The following is a 17,276-nucleotide window of genomic DNA, read 5'->3' on the forward strand; positions in this document are numbered from 1 at the left end:
CCAAAACTTACACTCAAAATAAACAGGCTTTGGATAAAACTCAAAGCTCAAAATTTTGCCAGTTAGGTGTGAAGCGAATTAACACGCTTTCAAAATCTGAAGAAAAAAAGGAAATGATTTTTTGATCATAGTACCACTTTAAATATTGAGACTTAATTTCAAGCCTTTACAACTATTATTCTTGCTTAGAGTTGAAAAGGAAAGGAAAGGATAAAGTGTCCAGTCATTCTAGCACTGGAGCGCTAATTGGGGACACTAAACTGAAATTAACAATTCATGCAAATAAAGTCAAACAAGTTAATAATGACAATCCCTTTTTAAATGCAGTACCAAGGTTGGACTCAGCTAACTCTGTGAAGAAAAGCCCAGCGCAGAGGCAAGCTACACCACCAGTTCAAGTCAGTGACACATAACTGTTCTTCCTCTCACCTTATGAGCAATGTTTTACAATTTATGCAAGCACGCATAACACAGTCAAGTAAAAGACGAGTGTCTGTGTTTTTGTGTCCGATTCGATTTATGAAACAAACTGCAATAGCAATAATTTAAATCATTTTACACAGTACTACAGTATAAGGCCTGTTTGTTAAACTATAACTCAGAATAGCTGCACAGTAGTACTTTTCAGTTTCTACATTGGGGATACAACTGCTATATTGGCAGAAAGAAATGAAGAATATCCTTTGAGTAATATCAGCGTTAATTATTGTGTTTATAGAAACAGCAGAGCAAGTGGTTATCAATAAAAAGAGAATTTATCCCTTCAATTTATAATAAACACTCTTGCTTTACATGTATATGTTCAAATGAAGTACATGTACAGTGTATTCTCTTGTCGTAATGGATTTTTTTTTACTTTCATAGACACCTCTGCCAGCTGTGAGAAATTTGACTAAACAGAAAAGCCAAGGTAAACAGTCTTCTTTTTGCATTAAATTTTAGTTTACAATAATATTGTAACCATATAGGTAAATTGAAATATTTGGCATCATGGAAATACCCTATAATTAATGTTGCTGTTTTTTCCTTGTCATCTTGCACCAGATAAGAACATTTTGAAAGACTTGGAAGAAGCCAAAAAGCTTGCAATTAATGACAAGGTATTAACTTGTTTGTAAACAGTCTAAAAATAGGAAAATTTGTTAAGAAAATAGTAATCTGCATGATTGTGACTGAAAAAAGAAATACAATTGAATGGACTCTGAGGGAGCCCATTCTCTATAAGCCTGCTGGCTTCTTTTGGGCTTCCTCGCCATGAGATTGTAAACAGTAAGACTTTTTTTTTTCTTCTCTCTCTTGTACCCCTTATGGCGAATAAATAAATGAAATGAAAATGAAATGAAATTTTGTTTTCCTTCTGCATAAAATTACATTGTTAAGGCTCTTGAGATGAGCAAAATTCAAACCTCAGTTGGTATTAATAAATTAATTTTATTAATATATGGCTAGACAGTGTTTCTGGTCAATATGATGCACACTCTGATTGGCTAAGAGCCAATTATTGGCTAATTATGGATTATGCACATTTAGTTTTTCTTCTTTAATTAAGAACCGTTCTGTTAGCCATATGAATTAAACAACTTAATAACCTTGACTGTTCAGTCATTACAGCAAAATTCTCAAACCTCGGCCTAGCTGTATTAATCTCGCTATACAACAAGGCCTCCGTTCGAGATTTTGCTGTAATGACCTCACTTTCGGTTATTAAGTGGTTATTAATCGCAGATTGGGGTGTTAATCTATTATGTCTCAGTGCTATAAAGTAAACTTGACACCTTATAAGCAAAGGTCACCATAATTACTATAATAACTATCATCATTATTATTATTATTAAATTATTATCATGATGATTATTAACCATGATTTCAGTTCTTTTTTCTAATACTCTAACCTTTCCTTTTCTTAGTCCATCAAGAAGTCTGTTCATCCCCACTCACTGGAGGCAGTTGAATCATGGCTAAAAACAGCTACACACAAAGGTTCACTTTGCTTTACTTTTTCCTTATAAATTATGCACACCATATTAGTAGACTAAGTATTATTTTCATGTTTGTGTTAGTTCAGAAGAAGCACTCAAAGTCATTTCAAGCCATGTTTTACTCGCACTTGATTGCAAAATGATGGAATTCAGCAGTAAGAGAGCTTTCTTGAGTCAGGAAAAAGTGGAAGTGTTTCATGACCATATTAATTTCAACCAATTAGAGCCGTTTTCAAATGAGTGTCGTAAAACCCAAAACCAAAGTAATTACTTTGGCCAATCAAGAAGGACAGAGACATTATCCATTCAACCAATCAAAACTCAAAGTAATTACACGCAGCCGACACAAAGAGCGGGAAAATGTGCACACACGAGCCACGATTGGTTTTGGTTTCACTTCTGATTGGTTGAAAAAGTGGTGCGAGAATTTTGAACCAATCACTGAGTGAAGTAATGCAAACCCAAAGTAATTATCTAATTACTTTCGACACTCAACTGAAAACCACTCTAAACCTGGCCTGAAGAGCAAATTGGCCCACATTTCCATTATATTTCTGGGAGCTCAATCCATTTCCATTTTAAGGGTGGTATGGCAACCTGACATTCTACAGTATTTAGCAACATGACCACTACTTTAATTAATATGTCAGTCATAACCATAATTAGTTAATTATAGTTAAATAATTTTTTCAATGTTTTGATTTATTGCATATTACCTGTAATTTAGCCATGCATTTTTCACTCCTTCTATAAAAGGAGTAACAAGATGAATAATGTAATGTATGTACATACTTAAGTTGTTTAGCATTGTAAAGAATAGTCATGAATCGTTTACTTTCTGTTTTGGTTTCAAGAACGTGAGCTAGCTCTCAAGTTCTTCAGCACTCTTTCTGGGGTAAAAACAGGCAAACTGGAGATGCTCAGCCAGAAATTAAACAATGACCACACTGAGAAAAGCTGTGAGATCTGTGACAGTGGCAGAATTGAGGAAGCTCTACAAGCACTTGCCAGGTATATTTACCTTCAATATTGCAGCCAGAAGGTCCTTGTTTCTAGAAGATTCACAGTTATCAGGGTCATTAAAAACAGAAACCCACAAGTGGATCCAAATGAGCTAATCACAATGCTGAATGTGCTCATTAGATACACTGGGACAGTAGTAACTCTCTTGAGAAGGATTTTGTGCCTTTTTTTGTCTTTTGACATTTTTGAAGGACTGAACTTTGATTGGCCCAACACGTCTTATTTTTTGCTTGCTTTTTTAAAAGTTGTTTTTCCTTTCCAAATAAGGCATTTATTTGGACTTTTGCTGTGCCATTTGCTGATGTTTTATGCCAAGCACTTCTGAACACTGCTTGAACAGTAAAAATGAAATTGAAATTGAACTTTAGGTACAGTAAAATTGAGCGTATTGAAATTGGCCTCTTAAAAACTAAGAAGACTTTATAGTGACATAATAATTTATTACACACAAAATGCACATAGTCCTTAAGAATTAAGTATTAGCAATAACAGCATTACAAACTTCTATACAGGCTAATAAAATAAAATTATTTGTGACTGTCAAGATGATGGATCTAGTTTTTTGATTTACCAGTACATGTATCTTCAATTCCTAGGTAGAAACACTTGGTTAAGAATACGTCAACATTTCAGTCTTTGTTTATTTCACTAACATTAACCCTTGGACTCCCATTCAATCTGATTTTACTTGCCTTTGGGGAACCCCCTGGGAGTCAATGGGTTAATAAACATTTTGATGCCTTTAGTTAACTACACTGTACTTTGGATACATTTCGTAAGTTCTTTGTTCCTTAGTAAGGACGGTGCCTACTAATTAAAGATATTATGCAGAAAATGTAGATCTTAACAAGTGTTATTGAAATCCAAAAAGAAAATTGGGGGTAACCACGCATTTTTCAAAGATAATTCATGAATAATATTTGTAAAAAGCTTTAAAATACAAAGCAATGTATGACGTTCTTTCTCAAACTGAAGCTTAATTATCTGTCAAAAATGCATGGTTACCCCCAATTTTCTTTTGGAATACCAAGAGTACTTACCAAGATCTACTTTCTCCGGACAGTTTTAAACCGCACAAAAATATCCCTGTATTAGTAAGCACTGGCGATAGGAAATCTGAGTATCTGGAGATGTCCAGAACGTATGCGCAAAATTTTGATCCACTGTCCTTAGATTAGATCAAAATCTTTATCGAAGATATTTTCCCCATAATAGCGAGTGTGAGATCACAGTCCCGATAGTAAAATGTTTTACTATGAACACTTCCATAAACGTTTTGGTCCAGGAGGTCTTTAGGGTTTGCAGCTGATCTGTAATTTTTCTTTTGGCAAATAAAGTAGAGATGAAACAATAAGCAAAAGGACAAAGTTTAAAATTTACCAATTTAATTGATGTTAATGAACATCCTGGCTGAAATATCTTTTTTTCATTTAATTTAAGGGACTTTATAATATCAGTTTTTCCCCTTTTGATTTATACTTATTAACATTAATTTTTATCTGTAACACTGTTCATGATTTGTTCCCTGGGCCACAGAAGTGATACTGTTTTGTCACGGAGCAAACTTCTCTCCAATCCAAAGAGGACCCCAGACATCACCAAACAGTCATTCTACCAGAAAGCCAGGCAGCGGCTGCCAGTACATTTGCGTCAACAGTATCAAACTTGGCACCACTTGCCTGTGTACAAGGTGTCCAGTGATGCAGCTATTAATAAGAGTGCAATGTTCACACAGACAAGCAGGAAATATGGGCGGCATTTTACCATTCATCCAGAGTGGGGACTGCACAAGCCTATTTTCCTGTAAGAGGAAACAATTGACTTGGTGAATGATGCCAAAAATATCCAAAAACTTGTGCACAGAGAAAGTAACAATATTATATTCAATCCATATAAATTACAAAAATCAGTAAAAAAAATTATATGGCCCATCTCTCTGCTCAAAATTGCTACAGAGGAGTACAATTTCCTCATAGTTTTGCACTTTTCACAGATGCAATTTTCCACCATTAAAATTGTCCTACCTGAAGGATTAACCAGAAACTAGTCATCAAGGTCCAGTCCAAACTCTTGATACATAGCTTTTGTGGTTGTTCCGTCTATCTCAGCTTTTAATATAAAAAGTAAACAAAATAATTATTGATGAAAAGAAAACTTACTTACAATACTGTAACTACTGATGTAATTCACAACTGGAAAGAAATGGCTGCAAAGTGTTGTGTAATGTCATTCATTAAAAAATCACTTCATGGACGAAAAAAACATTTGGTAACCTAATTTTCCAATGATTAGCTGACCAACATCCTTGATTTCATTGTATTCATGAAGCTTGTCTATGTGCTCCTGTAACTCTCCTTCACAGTATCTAATAAAAGCAAAACAAAAATGATAATGCTGTGATTATTTTTTTTCCCAGAATTGTCATCTTTCAAAAATTAATGCTGGTATTTGAAAACGTAATTATTATCACAAAAGTTCAATTCCGTCCAGTTTGTTCACTAATATTACTGGGTGTCTTCCTGTGATGCCAGCTTGATCAGGTGACTCCACAAGTAAAATGAAGAATATCCTTTGAGTAATATCAGCGTTTATTGTGTTTATAGAAACAGCAGAGCAAGTGGTTATCAATAAAAAGAGAATTTATCCCTTCAATTTATAATAAACACTCTTGCATTACATGTATATGTTCAAATGAAGTACATGTACAGTGTATTCTCTTGTCGTAATGGATTTTTTTTTTACTTTCATAGACACCTCTGCCAGCTGTGAGAAATTTGACTAAACAGAAAAGCCAAGGTAAACAGTCTTCTTTTTGCATTAAATTTTAGTTTACAATAATATTGTAACCATATAGGTAAATTGAAATATTTGGCATCATGGAAATACCCTATAATTAATGTTGCTGTTTTTTCCTTGTCATCTTGCACCATGCAGATAAGAACATTTTGAAAGACTTGGAAGAAGCCAAAAAGCTTGCAATTAATGACAAGGTATTAACTTGTTTGTAAACAGTCTAAAAATAGGAAAATTTGTTAAGAAAATAGTAATCTGCATGATTGTGACTGAAAAAAGAAATACAATTGAATGGACTCTGAGGGAGCCCATTCTCTATAAGCCTGCTGGCTTCTTTTGGGCTTCCTCGCCATGAGATTGTAAACAGTAAGACTTTTTTTTTTCTTCTCTCTCTTGTACCCCTTATGGCGAATAAATAAATGAAATGAAAATGAAATGAAATTTTGTTTTCCTTCTGCATAAAATTACATTGTTAAGGCTCTTGAGATGAGCAAAATTCAAACCTCAGTTGGTATTAATAAATTAATTTTTATTAATATATGGCTAGACAGTGTTTCTGGTCAATATGATGCACACTCTGATTGGCTAAGAGCCAATTATTGGCTAATTATGGATTATGCACATTTAGTTTTTCTTCTTTAATTAAGAACCGTTCTGTTAGCCATATGAATTAAACAACTTAATAACCTTGACTGTTCAGTCATTACAGCAAAATTCTCAAACCTCGGCCTAGCTGTATTAATCTCGCTATACAACAAGGCCTCCGTTCGAGATTTTGCTGTAATGACCTCACTTTCGGTTATTAAGTGGTTATTAATCGCAGATTGGGGTGTTAATCTATTATGTCTCAGTGCTATAAAGTAAACTTGACACCTTATAAGCAAAGGTCACCATAATTACTATAATAACTATCATCATTATTATTATTATTAAATTATTATCATGATGATTATTAACCATGATTTCAGTTCTTTTTTCTAATACTCTAACCTTTCCTTTTCTTAGTCCATCAAGAAGTCTGTTCATCCCCACTCACTGGAGGCAGTTGAATCATGGCTAAAAACAGCTACACACAAAGGTTCACTTTGCTTTACTTTTTCCTTATAAATTATGCACACCATATTAGTAGACTAAGTATTATTTTCATGTTTGTGTTAGTTCAGAAGAAGCACTCAAAGTCATTTCAAGCCATGTTTTACTCGCACTTGATTGCAAAATGATGGAATTCAGCAGTAAGAGAGCTTTCTTGAGTCAGGAAAAAGTGGAAGTGTTTCATGACCATATTAATTTCAACCAATTAGAGCCGTTTTCAAATGAGTGTCGTAAAACCCAAAACCAAAGTAATTACTTTGGCCAATCAAGAAGGACAGAGACATTATCCATTCAACCAATCAAAACTCAAAGTAATTACACGCAGCCGACACAAAGAGCGGGAAAATGTGCACACACGAGCCACGATTGGTTTTGGTTTCACTTCTGATTGGTTGAAAAAGTGGTGCGAGAATTTTGAACCAATCACTGAGTGAAGTAATGCAAACCCAAAGTAATTATCTAATTACTTTCGACACTCAACTGAAAACCACTCTAAACCTGGCCTGAAGAGCAAATTGGCCCACATTTCCATTATATTTCTGGGAGCTCAATCCATTTCCATTTTAAGGGTGGTATGGCAACCTGACATTCTACAGTATTTAGCAACATGACCACTACTTTAATTAATATGTCAGTCATAACCATAATTAGTTAATTATAGTTAAATAATTTTTTCAATGTTTTGATTTATTGCATATTACCTGTAATTTAGCCATGCATTTTTCACTCCTTCTATAAAAGGAGTAACAAGATGAATAATGTAATGTATGTACATACTTAAGTTGTTTAGCATTGTAAAGAATAGTCATGAATCGTTTACTTTCTGTTTTGGTTTCAAGAACGTGAGCTAGCTCTCAAGTTCTTCAGCACTCTTTCTGGGGTAAAAACAGGCAAACTGGAGATGCTCAGCCAGAAATTAAACAATGACCACACTGAGAAAAGCTGTGAGATCTGTGACAGTGGCAGAATTGAGGAAGCTCTACAAGCACTTGCCAGGTATATTTACCTTCAATATTGCAGCCAGAAGGTCCTTGTTTCTAGAAGATTCACAGTTATCAGGGTCATTAAAAACAGAAACCCACAAGTGGATCCAAATGAGCTAATCACAATGCTGAATGTGCTCATTAGATACACTGGGACAGTAGTAACTCTCTTGAGAAGGATTTTGTGCCTTTTTTTGTCTTTTGACATTTTTGAAGGACTGAACTTTGATTGGCCCAACACGTCTTATTTTTTGCTTGCTTTTTTAAAAGTTGTTTTTCCTTTCCAAATAAGGCATTTATTTGGACTTTTGCTGTGCCATTTGCTGATGTTTTATGCCAAGCACTTCTGAACACTGCTTGAACAGTAAAAATGAAATTGAAATTGAACTTTAGGTACAGTAAAATTGAGCGTATTGAAATTGGCCTCTTAAAAAATAAGAAGACTTTATAGTGACATAATAATTTATTACACACAAAATGCACATAGTCCTTAAGAATTAAGTATTAGCAATAACAGCATTACAAACTTCTATACAGGCTAATAAAATAAAATTATTTGTGACTGTCAAGATGATGGATCTAGTTTTTTGATTTACCAGTACATGTATCTTCAATTCCTAGGTAGAAACACTTGGTTAAGAATACGTCAACATTTCAGTCTTTGTTTATTTCACTAACATTAACCCTTGGACTCCCATTCAATCTGATTTTACTTGCCTTTGGGGAACCCCCTGGGAGTCAATGGGTTAATAAACATTTTGATGCCTTTAGTTAACTACACTGTACTTTGGATACATTTCGTAAGTTCTTTGTTCCTTAGTAAGGACGGTGCCTACTAATTAAAGATATTATGCAGAAAACGTAGATCTTAACAAGTGTTATTGAAATCCAAAAAGAAAATTGGGGGTAACCACGCATTTTTCAAAGATAATTCATGAATAATATTTGTAAAAAGCTTTAAAATACAAAGCAATGTATGACGTTCTTTCTCAAACTGAAGCTTAATTATCTGTCAAAAATGCATGGTTACCCCCAATTTTCTTTTGGAATACCAAGAGTACTTACCAAGATCTACTTTCTCCGGACAGTTTTAAACCGCACAAAAATATCCCTGTATTAGTAAGCACTGGCGATAGGAAATCTGAGTATCTGGAGATGTCCAGAACGTATGCGCAAAATTTTGATCCACTGTCCTTAGATTAGATCAAAATCTTTATCCAAGATATTTTCCCCATAATAGCGAATGTGAGATCACAGTCGCGATAGTAAAAGGTTTTACTATGAACACTTCCATAAACGTTTTGGTCCAGGAGGTCTTTAGGGTTTGCAGCTGATCTGTCATTTTTCTTTTGGCAAATAAAGTAGAGATGAAACAACAGGCAAAAGGACAAAGTTTAAAATTTACCAATTTAATTGATGTTAATGAACTTCCTGGCTGAAATATCTTTTTTTCATTTAATTTAAGGGACTTTATAATATCAGTTTTTCCCCTTTTGATTTATACTTATTAACATTAATTTTTATCTGTAACACTGTTCATGATTTGTTCCCTGGGCCACAGAAGTGATACTGTTTTGTCACGGAGCAAACTTCTCTCCAATCCAAAGAGGACCCCAGACATCACCAAACAGTCATTCTACCAGAAAGCCAGGCAGCGGCTGCCAGTACATTTGCGTCAACAGTATCAAACTTGGCACCACTTGCCTGTGTACAAGGTGTCCAGTGATGCAGCTATTAATAAGAGTGCAATGTTCACACAGACAAGCAGGAAATATGGGCGGCATTTTACCATTCATCCAGAGTGGGGACTGCACAAGCCTATTTTCCTGTAAGAGGAAACAATTGACTTGGTGAATGATGCCAAAAATATCCAAAAACTTGTGCACAGAGAAAGTAACAATATTATATTCAATCCATATAAATTACAAAAATCAGTAAAAAAAATTATATGGCCCATCTCTCTGCTCAAAATTGCTACAGAGGAGTACAATTTCCTCATAGTTTTGCACTTTTCACAGATGCAATTTTCCACCATTAAAATTGTCCTACCTGAAGGATTAACCAGAAACTAGTCATCAAGGTCCAGTCCAAACTCTTGATACATAGCCTTTGTGGTTGTTCCATCTATCTCAGCTTTTAATATAAAAAGTAAACAAAATTGATGAAAAGAAAACTTACTTACAATACTGTAACTACTGATGTAATTCACAACTGGAAAGAAATGGCTGCAAAGTGTTGTGTAATGTCATTCATTAGATAATCACTTCATGGACAAAAAAAACATTTGGTAACCTAATTTTCCAATAATTAGCTGACCAACATCCTTGATTTCATTGTATTCATGAAGCTTGTCTATGTGCTCCTGTAACTCTCCTTCACAGTATCTAATAAAAGCAAAACAAAAATGATAATGCTGTGATTATTTTTTTTCCCAGAATTGTCATCTTTCAAAAATTAATGCTGGTATTTGAAAACGTAATTATTATCACAAAAGTTCAATTCCGTCCAGTTTGTTCACTAATATTACTGGGTGTCTTCCTGTGATGCCAGCTTGATCAGGTGACTCCACAAGTAAAATAATGTTTTTCTCAAAGGAAGGAATGATGGGTTGGCAAGACAAGGTACTACATGTATGACATCATTCATGCCAAATAACAAAAATTAATCATTTGCATGATAATTGGGATTTTAATGAGTGGTCTCGTAGAATGATGGTAAAATAACACCACCAGAGGGTTAATAATAATAATAATAATAATAATAATAATAATAACAATAATATCAATAGTTGTTATTGATATTAATCATTAAAACAAAAAAGAAATAATTACTCCTTACAAAAGTAATTATTGGTTTGTTTGAGCAAGGTTCCTGAAATGAAAGACTTGTATTTTTTTCCACAAATTTAATAAGATGGCACATTCACTCATTTTGTGCTAAAGAGTTAACAATATCTTTCTACATGTGTCTGTCCAATCCAAGTAAAATTCATGTAAACCATAGGATTTGCTAGGTTTATAAAAAATTAATATGAAATACCAACAGGTTTAAAGTACAGGTCACTCATTATAAAACCTTTACTATTGCTAAACGTACGCCTCGTTAGGCCTTATAAGAGATGTTTAGCATAAGGCCACGATGTATGTAAATGATCTGTTATTAGTGGACTTAGTGGAAATACCCAGGGGATCTGTTTGTATTTCAAAGGAAGTTATTCAAGCATGTATCGTGTTTGTGATATGTCCTGTTTTGCAAGTAATTTTTTGAGCCGCGCATTCAGAAACTAAAAAAAAAACACTGGAAAGCCAAGCTATCAAAAACCTGCTGGAACTTTGGCAAAAAAAAAAAAAAAAAAAAGAAGAGGCTGTTCCCCATAACTAAGTGCAACTTAAAAAGAAGAATTGGTGACTTTTGATATTTGCTCGACATTTTGTCTTCAACAATATACAAATGTAAAGCTCACCTCACTCTCTCTCATTTTTCCCCTAATCCCCTGGGTATTTCCACTAAGTTCACTAATAACAGATCATTTACATACATCGTGGCCTTATGCTAAACATCTCTATTAGGCCTATCTACCTACTCTTTACTGAGTTCTTCCACTTCCTTATTCAAGACTTCAAGCTTTTCTTCTAATGTTTGAATCTGGTCAAGCAATGATGCTTTTTCCTCATCAGGTGCACATAGCTCTCTGGATTGAAGCTGAATTTTTTTTAGTAAAACAATATCACAACCAACTTAGCATACAAAAAAAAACATGTTTTATGGCTCTGTTTAATAGGTGACTCACAAGGTAGCAAAATTGACCAATTCAGGTCCCAGTTGTTCAAAGGTATCCATTTAAATCTGTCCAAAGATTTGCTCAGTACATGTAACTGTGAATGTGCATAAGTAAGCACAAGTAGAGGCAAGTACAAAATCTTTTGCCATTACATGTAAAGTGATGTTCACTTTTAATTAACTCTGGATAGTGATCCACTGGACAAAGTTATCCAGTCTTTGAACAAGTGGGGCCAGATCTCTATTTGTTGAGAGCACTTAATAATAATTAACAATGATTTAGATAAACATATACTGGCAAAAACTAATGATAAAAGCGTCCGACGTTTCGGCGACATTCTGGTGCCATTGTCAAGGGAAACTAAATTAAATATGCGATCTCAAGAGAAACTAAGAGTCCAGAGTCATTAATTTGCATGAGTTAGACAAAGACCTTAGCGTGAAATTGAATTGAGTCTGATTGTACATTGTCTTGTTAATGAGATGTTACTCATTAAACAATTAATACGACCGTGTTTAAATATACAATCAGACTCAGTTCGTGCTAAGGTCTTTGTCTAACTCATGCAAATTAATGACTCTGGACTCTTAGTTTTTCTTGAGATCGTATATTTAATTTAGTGTCCCTTCAGTTGACAATGGCGCCAGTATGTCGCCGAAACGTCGGACGCTTTTATCGTTAGTTTTTGCCAGTATATGTAAACTTCATAATAGATAACTATTTTACTAATGCACTGAACCCAAGAATGATGGACCTTGACAGAAGGTGGTGTAGAAGTGTGTTGTTTGTGATCTTGACAATAAGGAAGATGCCTACTATTGTTAGTGCGCATAATTATGTTCTGTGCATCTCGAGATACTCGAGTTTCCTACAGTTGGTGCTTACTAATACAGAGATATTTTTGCGCAGTTTAAAATTATGTGGAGTAAGCAGAACTTAGTACCAGTATTTACTCTTGGTATCCAAAGCGAAAAGTGGCAGTAACCATGCATTTTCCAGAGATATTAAACGATGCCACACATTGCTTTGTATTTTAAAGCTTTTTACAAATATTGTTGATTAATTAATTATCTTTGAAAAATGTGTGGTTATGTCCAATTTTCTTTTTGGATTTCAGTAGCACTTGTTAAGATTTGCTTTTCCCACTTATTCACATAACCACAAAATTATACCTTTGAATTAAAAGACACCGTCCTAACTCTAAAGATGACATCTCAGGGATGATTAACTTTCATCCAAGCATCAGATACTACAGTGAGAGTGAGTCTGTGACCTCAATTATGCTTTGATGAGACTCTTTGTTAATTAATTAACCAAGACAAGTGAAAAAGCAAATGAAAAAAGCATACATGTGTATGGTATGCATCATTACATCTGGTGGGTTGAGTAAGACCAAATACAGTGTAGCCCCACTTTCTATACAATCATTAAAATAAGGCATCATCTCTAGGCTCTGGGGAATCAATTCACACAAATCCTTATATTTGTTCCCTAGAGCCTCGAGATGATTCCTTTTGTTTTGGACTGAATTTTAATACATCGAAATCAGTCTTTTAATATGAAGAAGCCTTGGAAAGGAAGACATCAGCTCTTTGCTTAACACCCAGTACATGACACTTCCAGACCCCTTCCAAACCAACTTAAGTACATTTTGTGTAACTGTTTGAGGAGGTGGGGGAGGTGCGGTGGCACTTGACTCTGGATCGAGTGGTCCGGGTTCAGGCCCTGGCCAGGGACATTGCGTTGTGTTCTTGGGCAAGACACCTTACTCTCACGGTGCCTCTCTCCACAGGTGCATAAATGGGTATCGTATTTACCCATGTATAATACCCACTTTTTTCCCACTAAAACAGCTCTGAAAATTGAGATGCGTATAATACACATGGAATCCATTGTTTTAGACGTGTCCCTCATGAACATATAAACAAAGACACATTGGTTTTTGATTGAAAAGTAAAAGGCTTAAAAATTTAGATCCACTAATAAATTAACCTTTCTGTTTAAATGAACAACTGATCAAGATAGCCTTCACTTTTGAGGGATTAATTGAAACATCAAAATGGCCATGAAACTCGCTGGAGTTTACACTTCCGGTCTGATAAATTACACTCGTTAATTTCACTGACGACCATCCGTCCATGTGGTGCACTGGGGAGAAGAAGAAGAAGAAGCCTGCTTATTCGAGGCCCGTGTGACTGAAAGCATAAAAGCAGCATTTGCAGAGAAAACACCAATTTAGCAGTAATTCTTGGCGGATTGACCTCAGTTCTGCAGCCCCTTAATGTTTCTTTAAAAAAATTAATAAACCACGTAAAGATAGGGTTCGGAAGAGGTGGATGGCGGATGGAATCGATGGCCACCAAAAGATGCCCTCAGAAGAAATCATCGCTTTATGTGGATCGTTGGTGCATCATGACATAATATCCTTAAGAGATGATTGAGTCATATTTTGTCAAGTATGGAGTGCTAAAAAAACCTTGATGATACACAAGACGATCTTGTGGATGGACAAAAAAGATGAACTTGTCGATGATGAATCTTGTGCGAGAGAACTGTTCGATTTTGACAACAAGTTAGAGTTTGTATAAAGGTTTCAGTTTTTAAACACTTTACGTCTAGGCTTATTTACTTTACTGTTGTAAGTAGCGGAACAAGTTTTCTTATCCAGGAAATGGATTTTTTTCACGCTAGTTTTGCAAGAACAATTTCTCTGTTTTCTGCTTGAACCTTTTTTTTCAAAAATGCAGTCCAAAATTGTGGTGCGTATTATACACAGGTAAATACGGTACCTGTGAATTTAATGCCCGGGGTAACCCTGCAATGGACTGGCATCCCATCCAGGGGGGAGTAGAAATACTCTTCGTCGCTTCATGCCACAGAAACCAGATAAGCTCCGGCCTAATGGGCCACTTGGCTGGTAAGCAGACTTTACCTTTTTTTCACCTTTGAGGAGATGGGGTGGTCCAGTGGTTTAAGGGCATTGGGTTTTCATGCACTTGACCCAGGTTCAAATCCCATTGTAACCACTGGTTTGGATTTGTTTCTGGTTGTCCCGGATTCAACTCTACCACACTTTGTAAATAGCCAACTGATTGCCTCCTGCCAGTTGGGGTTCTTAATCATATTTCTGTTAAGTTCAGGGGCTGGTTGCTCGAAGTCTGGTTAGCGCTAACCGTTGGTTAACAGGTATCAAAACCTATAAGTTTGTCAAGTGTCAAGTGTACGAAAGATCTAGGAGTCTTTATCTCCTCTGATTTATCGTGGAGCGCCCAAGTTCACGCTGTTGTGCACAAGGCAAATAGAATCTTGGGTGTCGTTTATAGAACTCTTGGACCCTCGAACGTAGAAGCTTTCTCTACCCTGTATAAGTCCTTAGTGCGACCTGTTCTCGAATATGCCGTTCCAGTCTGGTGTCCATACCTAGTCAAGGACATCCTAGCACTCGAAAAAGTCCAGAGGAGAGCATCGCGCCTTGCATTAGGTCAAAGAAAAGGAGATATGGAGTATGAAGACCGCCTCAAAATTCTAAAATGGCCCACTTTAGAGAAACGCAGACACTACATCTCCCTTGTAGAGTGTTATAAAACCGTATTTGGCCTAAATGGTTTAAATTTTAGTGACTTTTTCGAGCTAGCTTTAGATACCTGGACACGTGCTAATCATCCTTTAAATTATTTGTGAAAAGCGCAAAAGTAAATCCTTATAAATACTCATTTTTCGTTCGTATAGTAATTAAGGATTGGAACAACCTACCACTGCACGTAGTAGAAGCTGAATCTTTTAACATTTTTAAAACCAGACTGAAGTCTTTTCTTAATTTGTAAATTTGTAAATATGTAATTATGATGCTTGTTTTAGTTTTTAATTCCAGGAAACGTTATAGGGTCAACCTCGTGTTATATTTTATTTTTTCATCGTGAATAAATTATGCTTATGCTTATGCTTATGCTTATGCTTAAGTTTCCATGGTATTTAATGCTGGTTAGTGCTAACCATGCTTTGAGCAGCCCGGGCCTGATTGTTAAAAGTAGGGTGCCTGTGACCTAGCTTGATAGCTAAGTGCACTTCCACTATAAACAAAGCATTTACATTTTTTGACTGTTGAATACCGACAATTTTCAATTTCTGAATTCTTGAAAGTAACAGTAGACAGTGACATGTCAACTTGTACTGTAAACTGAAGACACTAGTTACTTACAGGAGATTTGAAAGGCCGACTTAACTTGGAGCCACTCCTAGTAAATGAACACAAAGAAAACCTGTTATTCAAAACACTAAATCTCATGAAATCATTCACAAAGTAAAATCAACATCTGCCAACAACTTTTGTACCTGGGTGATCCAGGCACAGGCAGCCCAAGGTCGATGTACAATTTTTAGACCTTGTATGGGAAAACATACTTTGAGCTTATAAATGCTAAAATAAGCTGTAAATGTAGAAATAAAGTTTGGTTACCTCTACGTACGGTTGTCCTCGTCTTTTCTGTGCAATCGGAGGGCAAACTTGAGTCCGTTTTAGACGGGTTTGTGGCTTTCGAATTTTTGCGATGTGGTTAGTTGTCATTTCGCCTCATATAGTTATCTGCCAGAACTCGCTGTGTGCTCCAGGAGTTGAGTTGATGTGATAGGAAATTTATCTGGCCTTAAAGCTGTGGTGTTTTTATGGCAATTTGGACCGTTGCTTTGTGATACGAGAGCAATTTGTGGGGCAAGATTGCCGCGAGTCACCAGCCTTTCTTCTCTTTATGAGGGGAATTGACAACTAACGACATCGCAAAAATTCGAAAGCCACAAACCCATCTAAACGGACACAAGTTTGCCCTCTGATTGCACAGAAAAGAAAGAGGACAACCGTATGTAGAGGTAAGCGAACTTTATTTCTCCATTTACAGCTTATTTTAGCATTTATAAGCTCATACAAAGTCTATAAATCGTACACCGAGCTTGGGCTGCCTGTGATCCAGGCAACCTTACTTTGTTGAGGATAAAGGGGTTTAGTTTTATGCACCAGTCAAAGTAAAATAAGTCTCATTGGCTGTCGAAACTAAGGGTCTTCTGTTCCTGTGGTTAGCACATTTGAAAAACAAAAGCAATGTTTGTAAACAGATTGTCTTCCCTGTTTGTGCACCTTACCTTGAGGCCAACGATGACCGTCTCCCTGTAAACGTTGGAGTTTTCTGAGTCTTTGAAGCGATTTGCGATTCACTGTCTGAGCTATTTGCCGTCAACAAGGAAGGCTTGAAATCTTTTCCAGAACAATTAGATCTGTTTCGAAAGGAAGATGCCTAGCTTTTAATAATAATAATAATTATGGCTATAGCTTTAAAACGCTTTTAAAAGATGATTCCTGGATTTTAATTAGCAGTACATGTAAAAAAAATCAGGTCACTGCTTGTAAAAATAAAGAGAAGGTATACTGACATCCTCTTCCGGGCTTCTAATAGTGCAACTTCTCTCTCAGTTTCTATTGAAGGAACCTCTGTTCCACAAGAAGTGTTCTTTGCCGCCATTCCTGTTTCTAAATTTCGAGGGAAGGCGCGCTTCGCTTTTCCATTGGTTGACAGATTTTGCGACTGCGTTCAACGGTCAGCCATTACTGGCGTAAGCACAAGCACACATTGCGCT

The 17,276-nt window shown here is 35.7% G+C and overlaps 3 protein-coding genes across 4 annotated transcripts in view; 2 read left to right on the forward strand and 1 right to left on the reverse strand.

Annotated features, from left to right (window-relative positions):
- LOC138031950 (uncharacterized) overlaps positions 1-5,394 on the forward strand; it is a 9,423-nt gene extending 4,029 nt beyond the window's left edge. The window contains exons 4-9 of the mRNA XM_068879551.1: positions 328-398; positions 865-910; positions 1,045-1,100; positions 1,908-1,980; positions 2,834-2,990; positions 4,539-5,394. Of these exons, the coding sequence (XP_068735652.1) occupies positions 328-398; positions 865-910; positions 1,045-1,100; positions 1,908-1,980; positions 2,834-2,990; positions 4,539-4,809 (674 nt within the window). The 3' untranslated portion in view covers positions 4,810-5,394. The remainder of the gene's footprint in view (positions 1-327; positions 399-864; positions 911-1,044; positions 1,101-1,907; positions 1,981-2,833; positions 2,991-4,538) is intronic.
- A 46-nt stretch (positions 5,395-5,440) lies between these two features.
- LOC138037667 (uncharacterized) lies at positions 5,441-10,275 on the forward strand. The gene is made up of 6 exons (XM_068883568.1): positions 5,441-5,446; positions 5,753-5,798; positions 5,937-5,992; positions 6,801-6,873; positions 7,727-7,883; positions 9,432-10,275. Exons 1-6 carry the CDS (start codon positions 5,441-5,443, stop codon positions 9,700-9,702), a joined length of 609 nt encoding a protein of 202 aa, XP_068739669.1. The 3' UTR covers positions 9,703-10,275.
- Positions 9,429-17,267, reverse strand: LOC138031957 (DNA repair protein SWI5 homolog). Of its 2 annotated transcripts, XM_068879561.1 has the most exons (7): positions 17,073-17,267; positions 16,785-16,916; positions 15,850-15,886; positions 11,454-11,572; positions 10,163-10,254; positions 9,920-10,003; positions 9,429-9,696 (listed from the first exon to the last, which is right to left on the reverse strand). In XM_068879561.1, the coding sequence occupies exons 1-6, from the start codon at positions 17,159-17,161 to the stop codon at positions 9,939-9,941; spliced, it is 534 nt and encodes a 177-aa protein (XP_068735662.1). In that variant the 5' UTR covers positions 17,162-17,267; the 3' UTR covers positions 9,429-9,696; positions 9,920-9,938. The 2 variants fall into 2 exon arrangements, with proteins under 2 accessions (XP_068735662.1, XP_068735658.1); XM_068879557.1 differs by lacking the exon at positions 9,429-9,696 and having other exon boundaries at positions 9,919-10,003; positions 17,073-17,265.
- Between the last annotated feature and the right edge of the window lie 9 nt (positions 17,268-17,276).

This window comes from Montipora capricornis, chromosome 2, assembly GCF_036669925.1.
Source record: "Montipora capricornis isolate CH-2021 chromosome 2, ASM3666992v2, whole genome shotgun sequence".
NCBI lineage: Eukaryota > Metazoa > Cnidaria > Anthozoa > Scleractinia > Acroporidae > Montipora > Montipora capricornis.

Coding starts and splice junctions, on each gene's coding strand:
- LOC138037667 (XM_068883568.1), top strand. Junction 5,799..5,936: donor GACTAAACAGAAAAGCCAAG/GTAAACAGTCTT, acceptor TGCACCATGCAG/ATAAGAACATTTTGAAAGAC. Junction 7,884..9,431: donor GCTCTACAAGCACTTGCCAG/GTATATTTACCT, acceptor CCTGGGCCACAG/AAGTGATACTGTTTTGTCAC.
- LOC138031957 (XM_068879561.1), bottom strand. CDS start 17,161: ATGGCGGCAAAGAACACTTCTTGTGGAACAGAGGTTCCTTCAATAGAA. Junction 11,573..15,849: donor GTCGGCCTTTCAAATCTCCT/GTAAGTAACTAG, acceptor AAAAAAATTCAG/CTTCAATCCAGAGAGCTATG. Junction 10,004..10,162: donor GCTAATTATTGGAAAATTAG/GTTACCAAATGT, acceptor TTATATTAAAAG/CTGAGATAGATGGAACAACC.